Below are 14,498 nucleotides of genomic sequence, written 5' to 3' on the forward strand. Positions count from 1 at the left end.
AAAAGGGGAAATGTGGTTATATTTCATTTGCGTTTTAATAAATAAAGCTTGCCTGAAGAACAGAATGCAAAATAGCCGTATAAGTCAGTCACACAGGCCAGGCAGTGGTGGCACACACCTTTAATCCCAGGACTAGGGGAGACAGAGGCAGATGATCTGTGAGTTCAAGGCCACCCTTGGCTACACAAGATTGAATCTGTCTTAAAGAGAAACAGAGCTCACATAAAGTTGATCCCAGCACTTAGGATCACAGGCCTTTATTCCCAGCACTAGAGAGGTAAAGACACTCTGGCTGGGCAGAGAGAGGAATACAAAGGGGAACTCATTGGAGTGTGGAATCTGAGGTTGGTGGAGAGCATTGCTGGATCACCCCTTTGTCTGAGCCTTGGTAGAGGTAAGATCTTTCTAGTGGCTTGATTGCTTTGCTTTTCTGATCTTCATCTTGAACTTCAATATCTGTTTCTGGGTTTTTAGTATTCATGCTACATTCCAGTGTCTGGCTTGACTCCCACACATACTCATGACAAATGTTACAATGAACACAAAACCACTTGGTGATTTGTTGGGATTTTTTCCTGCTTTTTGTTTTATTGTTTTTACTGTTTTCGTTTTTTTAAGATAGGATTTTTCTGTGTAACAACAGCTGTCCTGAAACTCACTTTATAGGCCAGGCTGGCCTTAAGTTCACAGAGTTCCACCTGCCTCTGCCTCAAGTGCTGGGATTAAAGGCATGTGCTTCCATGCCTGCTAAAACCACACAACTTAATTTCCTCTTACCTAAGGCAGAATTAGGTGGTGAATGGTGACAGATTTTCTAGATATTCTTAGGTTATCTTCTCCAAGATGCAGTACGAATCCAATTTGAGGATTTAGAAATAGAGACATCATGACCATGACAACTCTTTTTTTAAAAAAAGATTTATTTATTAATTATGTATACAACATCTGCCTGCATGTATCATTGCAGGCCAGAAGAAGGCACCAGATCTCATTACAGATGGTTGTGTGCCACCATGTGGTTGCTGGGACTCGAACTCAGGACCTTTGGAAAAACAGTCAGTGCTCTTAACCTCTGAGCCATCTCTCAGCTTAACCATGGCAACTCTAATAACAGAAAACATTTAATTGGGGAGGCTTGCTTACAGTTCAGAGGTTCAGTCCATTATCATCATGGTGGGTGATGGTGATATGCAGGTAGACATGGTGCTGGAGAAGTAGCTGAGAGCCCTATATCTTATAGGCAACAGGAAGTGGTCTGAGACACTGGGTATAGCTTGAGCATATATGAGATCTCAAAGTCCACCTCCACAGTGACACCTTTCCTCCATGACCATACCTACTCCAATAAGGCCACATGTCCTAAAGTGGACTTACATTTCCACATTGTTCATCATCACTAAAGGAGTCAGGTCAAGAACAAATAGAACAAGATCCTGGAGGTGGGAGTTGATGCAGAGGCCACAGAGAGGTGCTGCTTACTGACTTGCTTAGCCTACTCTTCAAGAACTAGGATCACCAGCCCAGGTATAGCATCAAGCACCATGGACTGAACCCTCCCTCATTGATCACTAGTTGAGAAAATGCCTGACAGCTGGATCTCATGGAGATATTTCCTCAACTGAGGACGTCTTCTCTGATGATTCTAGTTTGTGCCAAGTTGACACACAAAACCATCAAGTATACCACATTTGATACCTTACACACTCAGCAAAACACAATTGGTTAGAGATACTGAGCAAACTTCTGCCAATCAAACCCATTGCCAAATTCTGCTGTAAAACATACCTGATTCCAGCCACTTTTCAGCTCTAGCATTGTCACTTTAACAGAAGATTGCTGTATTAATAATCAAGGTTCTCTAGAGTAACAGAACTTAAAGACTCTATCTATCTATCTATCTATCTATCTATCTATCTATCTATCTATCTATCTATCTATCTATCGGATTTATTAGAATGACTTACAGGCTGTCATCCAATTAATACAATCTCTCAGAGGTATGCCTTTCATTTTTATACTTAAGTTAATCCCAGATGTAGTCAAGTTGATGACCAAGAATAGCCATCACAACACCACTGCACTCTTTGCCTGGAAATTGTTTTCTCAAGTTTCTACTAATTTTTCCCCTCAACAAGATCATGACAATCTTCGAGTATTTTAAGAAAACAGCAACCATATAGTAGATCATGCTGCTTTTCTGCTTGAGATCTTGCAAATTCTTCACATTACTTAGAATGTGGACACTTTAAAGACCTTTCATTTCAGGACCACAAATTACAGACTACAGGCCATATCTAACCTCCCACCTACCTCTTCTGAAGTGCCCTTTTCTGGAGTTGGGACACATACTGTCTACAGCTGCTTTTATACAGTTCCAAAGAGCTGAGTAAAATAACAGATAACATGATTCACCCCATCTCCTCCATCCTATCTCTGGATCTTCAGTTAACCCTTTCCCAGTTCCATCTCAACCAAGCTTTTCCTAATGGCACTTAAACTTCCTGAAATAACTAACACCACCCTAGACCCCCTCACCATCACCAAGGTCTTGGTTTCAGTGTCAACTAACTCCTAGGAGATTTTCCTGATTAAACAAACCAGTCTTCCAAACACTCTAGACACCCGTCCTGAAAACAATAAATAGCACTGAGGTGTTTTCCTTTATAATGGTGAAAAAGTGTATAACTCAAATTACCTTGTTTTCTTTTCAGAGGTATCCACCTCTTGACACTGCAGCATGACGCTGTGGTTTACTAGTGTATTGGGCCACATTCATAGCTATCCTGGCATACATGCAACATGCAAGGGCTTTAGGGGATCCCAACTTTGCTGACACCAGACCAGGGTACTGACCTCAGGCAGATCAAGGTCGTAGAGCTGCTTCACAATCAGTTCCACCTGCTGTTCACTGGCTTTGACACTTACCATTGCAGGCTCAGTAGCAATGTGTTTCTGAGTAGCTTGTTTTTCTGAGGTGCTCTTCTAAGATTATTGTGGGTGCTTCTGGAGTGTCTTGGACTGCTGACAATGACAAGAGGTTTGTCTATCTGGGTTTCCAAAGTTGTTGTTGAGATTTGTAAAGGGCAGGAGCTTCCATTTTGGTGCCATCATGGTGAAAACAGTGCAATAACATGGCACTAAATATTTAAATTACACACTGGTTTACATCTCTCCCCTAGAACATAAGTAGGAGAGAAGAGACCCTGCTTTGTTCAGACCCATATCCATTTTAATCAGCACAATACACTTCGTACCACAAATAATATCTAGTATTGCCTTTAAATAAGTGACACCAATGTCTAACTGCTGAGTAAACGACAGCAAGTCAGCTTCCAAAGGTGTCTTCCAATACTGTAGATTTCATTAACATTGGCCTGATACCAATCCCAGATGGCCTGAGAAGACGAATTAGGATTGCTGGCTGAAATCCACTAAGAGCAACTCTTTTGGACATGGGTCCATTTTGCACTTGGTCAGGTAAGGTTAAAATCAGGGAAAGTGATGTTCTAGAACTGAACAAACATATTCTCAACATTATAATGATTATGGTTAAGAATTTTATTATCAAAATTATTACATCTCTTGTGAAAGTTCAAATGTTACAGCAAGGTGTAAACACTCCACTTGAGGAAGAAGCAATGCTCCTTCCCTTCCAAGAGTCCCCCCTCCCCCCACCCTCCCCCCCAGAGGTCTGGTCTTGACAGCACCCTGCCCACACAAAGTGGCTGGGGTCTCTGCACGTGCCAGGCAGGGTGAGGGCCGCCTGCCCGCTGGCCTCTCCCCTTGGCTAAAAGCCAAAGGGAGAATGCAAACCCCAGCCCAAATGGAGAGACATTTACATACGTTTTATATAATATACAAAGAAACCGGCATCCCAGGCAACATGATTTCCACTCCCAATGCTCTCCCAGACTGATGGGTTTGTGGGGAAAACAAAAACAAAACAAAAAAAAAAAAAAAGAAAAAGAAAAGTACTATGCTGAGGGTTCAGCATTGAAAACAAAAAACTAAAACCAAAACAGAAAAATCTCCCCTCATTTGAGCAAACACCTGATTTCAATTTTGAAAAGTGAAATTTTGTAACAGTCACACACAAAGAGAGAAGACTGTGCATATGATAGTTGTAGGTCAGGGTAGAGAAGGAGATGAAAGAGGCTGGGGAAAGGGAAAGAAAACAGATTAGAGGTAAGGAGGGAGACTCACAGTATATCTTGTCCAAAAGAAGTACGGTCCACTGCAGCACCAGGGATCACACTGTCATACACTCGCTACCCTACCATGGTTATAGCTGAATACAAAATTAGATAAATAAAAACACGCCAGGTATTACAGTAAACAAGTGAAAGAAATAAGCTGGCAACCATATGGAATTTAAAAAGATTGTGTACCCCACCTGGGCTGGCTCTAGGCTCCTCCAGGGGTGTACAGCAGGCACAATGCACTGATGGGGAGAAGCCAGTCTGCTCTTGTCTCTCATCCAGAACAGTGTTAGGGGTATGGGTGATTTGTTAACTCTCAGGTAAGCATCCCCACACACAATCACAGCCCTGTCGGTGCACTCCTCAACCCTATCTGCCCCATTCTTACCCTGCAGTCATGAGTGCATGCTTCTCAGTCACGGAGGCAGTCCTGCTCTTAGGACGGCAACTCCTCATTAACTGGGAATAGGAAAATTAAAATCCGAAGGTTCCCCACATCACTGGATCCTTCCTAAATGGGCCCACCTCCTTCTCTGCTGATTTCACAGGGCTATTATTAAAAGCCGCAGAAATGAGGGAAGGAGTGAGATAGTAACAGCTGGGGCCCAACCCACCCCAATCTGCTCCCAAATAACCAAGAGCTGACCACCAGCTCTTCTCAGAGAGCCAGGCAAGCCTCAGAGTAGGTGGCAAGCATTCATCTCTGCCCACTTCCTTTAAGACAAAGGTAGGGAGTACTCCTGGTGGACACACCTTGACCATGCACCTGCTCTTGGAATGGTTGTCTCACAGCAAACTTTACATACCTACCTTTTCTTATTTCCTTAAGTGCATAAAACCCTAAAACTACTCAGATGGCTTGGGGCTTTGAGATTGGCTCTTTCCACTTTTTTCTTTTGAAAAGAAAAAAAAGTTTTGTTTTTTTATTGAAAAAGATGTCCTTACTGCACAAGTGACTACAGGCTACAGGCAAGGATGGGAGACATAGGCTTCAACACAAGTCATTGCACTTAGAACCGTTACTAATCGGAACACCATTTGCTTGTTAACAATGTACCCTTACAGCAGGGAGAAACTTCTTTATAGTCTCTGCTTCAGACAAGATTTACATCTTTCTCCAGGGCCGGAGGCCAGTCACGACCACAAGTCTTATTTCTTGCTGACCAGACCCATTCCTCTGGCACCTTGTACCCCTCTTCCCCAGCAATATGCTCGGCCTTGGTTCCAGAGGCAGCTGGAAGGAAGCAGCTATGGGCTCATCAAGTTCAGTTTGCCCATATCCAGAAGCCCTAGGAAAGTCCTGTCTGAGTCTTGACTCCTGACCCTTGCAGTGGCTGGAGTCGGTACTGGTGTACACCCCCACTCCCACGATGTGGGTAGTGCTGTGAATTGGAAACCGCAGATACCCTGGAGGCCTGGTAGGCAGCTGACTGCCCAGCACTGGGCAGACTGATAGTCCGTAAGTCTGATGGCAATGATGACCTAGAGTTCTGAGGAAAGGAGGTGGAACTCAGAGTTCCTGTGCTGGGCTGAGAAACCGAGTCTGAGGTTGGTGAGTCTGAGGGGCCCTGTGGGGTAGGGCTAGCAGCACTCGAAGAACAGCTCCTCCTTGGAAGATTGCTGCCAGTGCTGTTTCCAGAATGTGGCTGGCTGCTGTAATACCCTGCAGTCCCCGTAAATGGGGCCAATGAGTCTGTGGACACAGGGTGGGCAGGGCTGGGGTAGGATGTGGAAGAAAGGGATGATTCTGAAGAACCATGTGAGGGGGGGTTTCCAGGTCTCAGTGCAGTAGTTCGATAACTGTATCCTGGAGACTGGGTGGGATGTCCTCTGAAGGGGGACGAACTCTGCTGAAGGAGGCTTTGTGATTCTGTCCGTGGACTGTCACACTGCAGGAGCTTCGAAGAGTAGAGAGGAAAGCAAAAGAAAATTAACACAATCCTGTCAACAGTGGGTAGTGTTTACAACATTCTAGTTTTTTTTTTTTTTTTAAAGTTTTATACATTTTTTATTTGTTTATTTTATTTCGAGACAGGGTTTCTTTGTGGTTTTGGAGCCTGTCCTGGAACTAGCTCTTGTAGACCAGGCTGGTCTCGAACTCACAAAGATCTGCCTGTCTCTGCCTCCCGAGTGCTGGAATTAAAGGCGTGCGCCACCACCACCGGGCCACAACATTCTAGTTTTATTTTACCATTATTATTTTGTTTTTTTTTTCCAGACAGGGTTTCTCTGTGTAACACTGGCTGTTCTAGAACTCATGCTGTGGACTAGGCTGACCTCGAACTTATAGATTCGTCTGTCTCTGCCTCCCAAGTGCCAGAATTAAAGGTAGCCACCTGGCTACAACATTCTATTTTTATTCTTTGCATTAAAAAATGGTGTAAGTGTATGTGCTATAACACTCATATGGAAGTCATAGGTCAAAAAGAAGCAGTCTGTTCTTTCTTTACACTGTGTGGGTTCTGGGGATTAAACTTAGGCCATGAGGTTTGATTACAATTGCCTTTACCCACTAAGCTATCTTACTAGCCCCCTGAAAATATTTTTTAAAGGATACCAACAGTTGTCAAATGGCTGTCTTATAGGACTTGCTGACACTATATAATGACTGGGAATATAGCATCTAATAAGCTTCATAGGTTCCCCTGTCCCTAGAGCTCAGCAGTCTCTTGATTTACCTGGTAGCTGTATCTGGAAGGGCTGTAAACAGTTGCTCCTTTAGAGAGTGCTGAGCTCAACGGTTCTGGGCCTTCTCCATCTGCTGTGTCTGGAATGCATTATAAAAATCAATTTTAACTTCTCAGAATACATATAGACATCATTGATGAAAATGTTATCAACACATGCTGCTCTCTGTGATAAAATGAGTGCAGCATGTCAGGAGGGCAAAGTAAGTGGTTAATTATGCGCTAAATTTTAAATGCCTCATCTTATTCTTGTCTCCTTCTTTCTCTTCGTCCTTCATGGAGGTGGAGCTCTGGAACTTTGGAGAGATGAGAGTTACAGAAAAGTATCCCTTGGGAAAAGAGCAGACAGAGAGCAAGCAATGCTAGATCTCATGAATATTGTAACTCAAAGAGCAAGACTGAGCTGGAAACTAGCATAGAGCCTAAGCATGTCAGAAATGGACTCCCTGTATCCCAGCAGTTGTGAACTGTAGACCTTTGCTCACCTGACTCTTTCTCTGTGATGTTACTCTCCCATGTGGGAGAGGGCTCTCCCTTTTGGGCCACTCTCACACTGCTTCGGAGAACTTTAGGGATGCTTCCTCCTTCTCGGAGTCGCTCAACCGATGTAGGAACCATCCTGCAAAGGTATAGGTTTCAGAGTTAAAAGCCAAGAGTCTGAAACAAATAACCATGACAAAGATGGTGTAGTAGAGCCTCTCTCTCTTCTTTTGAGACAGGCTCGTTGGCCTGGCTTTGTAGACGAGGCTGGCCTTGAACTCAGAAAATCCTCCTGCCTGTCTCAAAGGTATGCACCACCATCTGGCTGGCCACAGTACAGTTTCATACCTGAAATTTTCTCCTCTGTGAAGCTGTGTTCTTGACACATATGCTGCAATTTAACATAGAATTCTTAGGCTAATGAATATAATAATTTGAAATTTTGTCTCTCCTTTGCCAGGCTCATTCCTTCATTTCAAGATTCCCATACTTGAGGATCCCTGGAGCTCACTGGTCAGAGACTCTGGCTTAATCAGTGAACTCCAAGTTCAATGAGAGATCCTGTCTCATAAGATAAGGTGGGAAGTGGTAGAGGCAGGCACCCAGTGATGACTGTGGGCCTCCAAATGCACCATGTCAATGTATCCTCCTCCACCTCAGCTCTGAAAAAGGAGTAATATAAGTCCCCCTAGTTGGGGTACTGTAACACATATTTATAATCCCAGCACCCAGGAAGCAAAGGCAGGTGGATCAAAGAGTTCAAGACCAGTTTGGGCTACAGAGTGAACCCTTGCCTCAAAAAAAAAATTACAAAGGAAACAAAAACCAACCTAAATTCCTAATTCATCCAATATCCAGAACTTGTCATTAGTACTACTTACTTTGTTTTGTTATCTCCTAAACCAGACAAGTTCTTTCAGAGTATCTTACTGCTCTGCATATGCTATCTGCATGGGACAGAGTTCTTCTGGAATTAGAGGAATTTGGAGTTGGCAAGATACAGGTGCTTGTTACGAAGTCTAAAAATTGAAATTCAATCTCCAGAACCAACACAGTGGCAAGGAAGACCTGATTCCTGGAAGTATCCTCTGACCTCCATATGCATGTACGTATACACACTTGGCTGGACTGTTTACTTTTCATACAAATGAGGACAAGAAGCCCTCTAATAAAATTGCTTATAGGTAGCCACAACTACACTCTGTCCGGTGAGACTCTGAAGGGTGACAATGTGGCCTATACTTACTAGCTGAACAGAACAGAGAACAAATTTGTTGTCTGTGTCAAGTTAAGTCACATTTTAGGTAAAACTGGGAACAATCTGAATGAACACTTCCTACCAGAATTTAATTATAAAGCTAATTAAATATAAACTTACCACCTACTGCTGATGTTTTCTTGAGGTCTGCAGTGAGAGGAAGAAGTGCCCCTGGAATCTGATGGGCTTACCGCCTCCAAATGTGATGTAGAGGAATGAGATGGGGAGAATTTTTTGTGAGGGGATGAGGGGGTTCGGGCTGAGGATCCCTGTACACCATGGGCAGCAGCGTCAGAAACAGAGTTACTGCTGCCTTGCCCAGCTCCTGCAGACTTGCTTTTGCTCTGTGAAGAGTCACTTCCCCCACCAGAATTCTCCTTGGCTTCTTGTTTCCGTTTGCGGTACTCTAGCAAGGATACCTAGATGTAAAAAAAGAAACTATCATTAGTGAGTGGCTTACAGGCAACAGGGAAAAGAAAAGAGTCCTGGGGAAAGCAGTAGCAACTGATGCAAACAAAGCAGGCACCAATTATGACAACCTTTACTGCATTTTTAAACTATACTTATGCATGACATCTGTGCATGCTAAGTGCAGGTGTCCAAGTTGGAATACCCCGGAGAGCCAGAGTTACAAGCAGTTGTGAACCATCTCATGTGGGTGTTGGAAACTGAACTCATAGAGCCTCTGGATAAGCAGTATCGGCTCTTAACCACTAAGGGATCTTTCCAGCCCCCATATAACAATCTTTTTCAGGAATAAAAGAGATCTAAGGACTGCTACAGATTCAAGCCAGCTAGAAACTGGTGAGCGGGAAAAGAATATCCTAAATGTTATTTTTGAAGAATGGCACTCAAGTAGACTGTATCCTTTGACTTTCTTCAGAGAAACCTGTGAAATCAATTACCTCCTTCGGGCTGATTCTCGTCTCTACTTTGCAACTTGCTATGAGTGCTGAGACTGGGACTATAGACTTGAACTATTCAATCTGGCTTTAAATTTAAAATCGTGTGTGCATGTGTGTGTGTGTGTGTGTGTGTGTGTGTGTGAGAGAGAGAGAGAGAGAGAGAGAGAGAGAGAGAGAGAGAGAGAGAGAGAGAGAGAGGGGGAGGGAGGGAGGGAGGGAGGGAGGGAGGGAGGGAGGGAGAGGGGGAGGGGGAAGGGGAGGGGGAGGGGGGGAGAGAGAGAGTTTTGCCTGCATGTATATCTGTGTATTATGTACACGGCTGGTACTGGCAGAGGCCAGAAGAGGGTGTTGGGTTCCCCTAGGACTGAAGTAAAAGATCATTGTGAGCTATGTGGGTACTGGGAACTGAACCTTACTCTTTCACCATGCCTAGTTCTGTTTGGCTTTTCAAAAAAAAAAATATTATTATTATTTTTTTTTTTTGGTGAGCCAGGATCTATGTAGCCCAGGTAGGCCTTGGACTTAGTAACTACACACCTTAATCTTCCAGGTGCTGAGATCACACTACATAAGCTTATTTCAATTTAATTAAAAAAAAAAAACCTCATTTACTTATTCACTAGTGGGTGTAGGTCAAAAGGCAACCTGGGGGAATGGGTTCTCTCCTCCCACTATGTATGCCCTGAGGACCAAACTCAGAATGGTCAGACTTGGCAGGAAGTGCATTTACCCACTGAGCCACCTCGCAGGCCTTTTCTTGTCTTTAAAATACTATATTATTTGCTGGGTATGGTGGGGCACACCTTTAATCACAGTACTTGGGAGGCAGAGGCACGCGATCTCTGTGAGTTCAAGGCCAGCCTAGCCTGGTCTACAAGAGCTAGTTCCAGGACAGGCACCAAAGCTACAGAGAAACCCTGTCTCAAACAAACAAACAACCAACAAAAACAACAACAAAACAATGAAAAATCAAACCAGTGGCTAGAGAGATGGCTCAGTGATTAAGAGCATTGGTTGATTTCCCAGAGTTCTGAGTTCAAATCCCAGCATCCACATGGTGGCTCACAACCATATGTAATGGGATCTGATTCCCTCTTCTGGTACATATATAAGACAGAGCACTGATACACATAAAATAAGTAAATCTTAAAAAAAAAAAAAGAAAAATCAAACCAAACCAAAGTATAAACAAACCCCGTTCTACTCCGCCACCAAAAACAAAACAAAACAACCCTATTTTATTGACTGTATGTATATGGTTTCAGAGGGAAAAGGGGAAATGTGGAATACTTTAGAGCTGGATTTACTGGTGTTTGTGAGATACCCCACATACTAAGTTCTGAACTCAGATCCTGTAACAAACCGTAGTGCTTTTACCCATTCCTTGGCTTTTTACTGATAACATTCAGTACAAAAACTTGGCACATTTATATGCTTTGGTGTTTTTGCCTTCATGTAGGTCTATGTGAGGGTGCTGGATCTCTTAGAACTGGAGTCACAGACAGCTGAAAGCTGCCACATGGGTGCTAGGAATCAAATCTGGATCCCACAGAAAAGCAGCCAGTCCTCTTAACCACTGAGCCATCCTACAGTTCAATGCTATGTATTTTGTTAAGTCAGCATTATTCATGCAAGGCTTTGAGCCCCCATCATTATCTTATTCCTTATTATGTGTCAGTGTTTTCTTTTCCTATCATAAAGGCTCTTAGTTTTGGGCCTAAAGTGTAAAAAAAAAAAAAAATCACAAAATAACCATAATGATAGCCTATGCATAATTTTTATATAAAATCTTGGAGAGAAGTTAATTGGATAATGAACACAACTGTAATCGAAATAAAGTCACAAGGCTCCCCTTCCTCCCTCCCCTCTGTTTTTTGAGACAGGGTTTCTCTGTGTAGCCCTAGTTGTCCTCGAATATGCAAAGATCCTCTTGCCTCTGCCAACTTAGTGCTGGGTTGCACCACCACCGCCAGGGATCACAAGGCTCTATTTCAGTGAGTATATAACAACCTTTTTTTCTGTGAAAATGTTACACACAGGATACTCTGCATTTTTAGTACCCAACAAAAAATTACACCCAAGTCACTATGACAACCCAAAATACTGCCAAAAGCACAGACTAAAAAACAAAAGCACCCGGCAGATTTTAGGTTTTGTGATTTTGAGAACAGGCATGACTTATAAGCCTCACCCCATGACAAGCTCTCTAAGGTCTGGTCTACCCACTGAGCTCTGTATTTGGGTCCTGGTCTCCACTGGCATCATCACTACTCTCAACTGTCTGTACCCACTTGCATCCGATAGACTGGACAGTAACATCCTCACCTAGATTTGTTGGCTTATTTGTATTCTTTGCTTGAAATGTGGATAAAACTGTCAGTTCTCAATTCCTACTTCTCAAGCTAAATAAAGACTTCCTGTTCATTTGTAAACTACCCACTGCGCAGGAGATTTAAGATATGAACAACTTCTCTGGAGCAACTATCACCACCATAGTTCAGGATTTATTAATGTTATTCTCCAGTGAAGCTCCATGAGCACAGAATCTAGGAGGCGATCTAGCACATTAACAGCTAGGCCATGTAAACCTGGAATAAGAATCAGTGACTTGCCGGGCAGTGGTGGTGCACGCCTTTAATCCCAGCACTCGGGAGGCAGAGGCAGGTGGATCTCTGTGAGTTCGAGGCCAGCCTGGTCTTCAAGAGCTAGTTCCAGAACAGGAACAAAAAACTATAGAGAAACCCTGTCTCGAAAAAAATTTAAAAAAAAAAAAAAGAATCAGTGACTCCTTCATTTATCAGCTTTGTCACCAAAGGCAAGTTACTCAACTACTGCTTTAGTTTTCTCACATTCAAAATGGGAAATTCCCTAATTATACAACCACTGTACAACAAAATGAATTACTGAAAACAAAACATGATCAGGTTGGCTTTGAGCTCTCTAAAAAAATCAACTCATGTCTGTCTGTGGGTGCCCACAGAGGCCAGAAGAGGGCAGCAGAATCCTGGAGCTGGAGTTAACATTAAAATCAGGAGCTGGGAACTCAAATTGAGTCCTTTGTTGTTGGCCCAGTCCTCCAGCCTCTGGCACAGAACTTCTCAATCCTCCTGCCTCAACTCTAAAATGGGAGCTGGGATTATAAATTCGAACCACATCTGTCTTAAAACTGTGACCCAAACTGAATTCTGTAACACAGTTTTCAGTGGATCTTCCAGTGTTCTAGCCTTTCAGCTGCACAGGTCAGCTATTTAAAATCTGTTGTGTTTAAAAGGCCTGGGAGGGCTTCAGTTTTGCAATCCCACATCAACCTCCAGAATGCTAAAGTACTTGCTTTATTTGTATTTGGGATGCTGGAGGTGGAAGGACTTACCATGCTACACAAGTACTCTTCTACTGACTACACTTTCAGGCCTCCTGGCTATTCACACTTAGCAGGTATACTAACACAGTCTACTTCTCAGGGTCTGAGAAGCCAAGACTGGACTGAAGACAACTTAAGTTCAGTCCCAGGATCCACACGGCGGAAGGAGAGAACTGATTACCACAGGTCATCTTCTGACTTCCGCAACACCCCACATAAGCCAAAGAAGTATATGTAATTAAGTAAAACACCTAATTTTTCACAGATCACAGCAGAGAGTAGGACAAGCTATACAGTGGACCTTGGAAAGTTCTGAATTGATCTGGTTAATATTCTTTAAAAGAGATCCTATGAAACATGAATACTTACTTTTTTCCTTTGTGGTGGGTTCTGAGGAGCAGATGGGACTCCTTCACAGGCTCTTTCACCGCTAGGTGACATGGATCCACGAGAGAGGTCTTTCATAAAACCATGTTCATATCTACTGGAAAAGCCTTCTGCAGGGGAACAATATCCTCCATCTAAATGTAAAGGCTTCCTGTCCCCCACCAAGGGGGACCCTCTATATAGTCCATCTGCTCGAGGCATAGCGTTCAAAGGGGAGTAGGCGTACATCAAGTTGAACTCTGTCCTAAATGCCTGGTCTGAGTTTCTCAGCAAGGTCTGAGGGCCTTCTCCACTCCTGCTTGAGAAGCCAGCCTCTGAGGTTGGAACGACAGAGGGATGAGAAGTCAGGTCAGGATGACTACAGTTGAGCAGGGAAGGTCTATCAGCACAGCCGTGAGCGCTGGAGTCTGGGTATCCCACTTTTGTCAAATCCAGGTCTTTCCGGTGACAAAGCTGAAAGGATAAAAATCAACAGAGATATAGGGCATGGCAGAAAGGAAAAAGTCAAAGTGCAGAAAGGGAGGTAAAGGGCACAGGTGTACAAGGGAGGGATGGAAGCATCAGAGAGACTCATTAACATGTAAAGTCCATTGGGCAATGAAAGGTGCCCACAAGCCAGACTACTAAGAAATCTCAGTGTTTCTGCATGAGAACACTGGGGAAGCTTGCACCAAGCAACTGGACAACATAATCACTCTGGCCAACTCAAACACACTTGGGGGCTGGCAGTGCAGTCAGGGGCATATGCGAGACCCATAAGCACAATAGGAAAGGGTCTTAAGTTGCTGGTTTCTGGTGTTATATATTACTAAATTAGTATTAATAGAAGGTGGTGAGGGAGGGAAGGTGGATAAAAGTAGAAGGTAGCCGAAAAGTCAAGCATGTAAATTACTGGTTCAGTAAGACTAGCATTAAAGATAGCAACCAACCTGTCCTTTGTAAACTTATACCTTGAGTAATGTTTCTCATGCAACTTTCTGTCTGCTCAATTCTTCTTGTTGTGTCCTCTGCTGTCTACTAATGTATAAAAGGACTGCTAATGCCTACCACTGATATATCACTACACATCCGTGATAAAACCCACCTACTGTTAATCCCTAACATCAAGATTTTCTCTATTAGGTCAACTGCCTACAAAGAAGGTACCAGAAATCCAAATACCACATCAAATATCAAATCCCTGCTATACTAGAATCTGTAGCAACCAAGGTCAGAACAACC

General features: G+C 43.3%; 1 protein-coding gene across 17 annotated transcripts in view; it reads right to left on the reverse strand.

The window, feature by feature from the left end:
- Nucleotides 1–3,929: 3,929 nt before the first annotated feature.
- The window catches only part of Setd5 (SET domain containing 5), a 77,000-nt gene continuing 66,431 nt past the window's right edge, over nucleotides 3,930–14,498 (reverse strand). For all 17 annotated transcript variants that reach the window (XM_075983241.1, XM_075983239.1, XM_075983238.1 and 14 more), the window contains 5 exons: nucleotides 13,260–13,730; nucleotides 8,745–9,043; nucleotides 7,372–7,505; nucleotides 6,878–6,966; nucleotides 3,930–6,097 (listed from right to left, as the gene is read on the reverse strand). In XM_075983241.1, the coding sequence (XP_075839356.1) occupies nucleotides 5,489–6,097; nucleotides 6,878–6,966; nucleotides 7,372–7,505; nucleotides 8,745–9,043; nucleotides 13,260–13,730 (1,602 nt within the window). In that variant the 3' untranslated portion in view covers nucleotides 3,930–5,488. The remainder of the gene's footprint in view (nucleotides 6,098–6,877; nucleotides 6,967–7,371; nucleotides 7,506–8,744; nucleotides 9,044–13,259; nucleotides 13,731–14,498) is intronic.

This window comes from Microtus pennsylvanicus, chromosome 8 (assembly GCF_037038515.1).
Source record: "Microtus pennsylvanicus isolate mMicPen1 chromosome 8, mMicPen1.hap1, whole genome shotgun sequence".
Lineage (NCBI taxonomy): Eukaryota > Metazoa > Chordata > Mammalia > Rodentia > Cricetidae > Microtus > Microtus pennsylvanicus.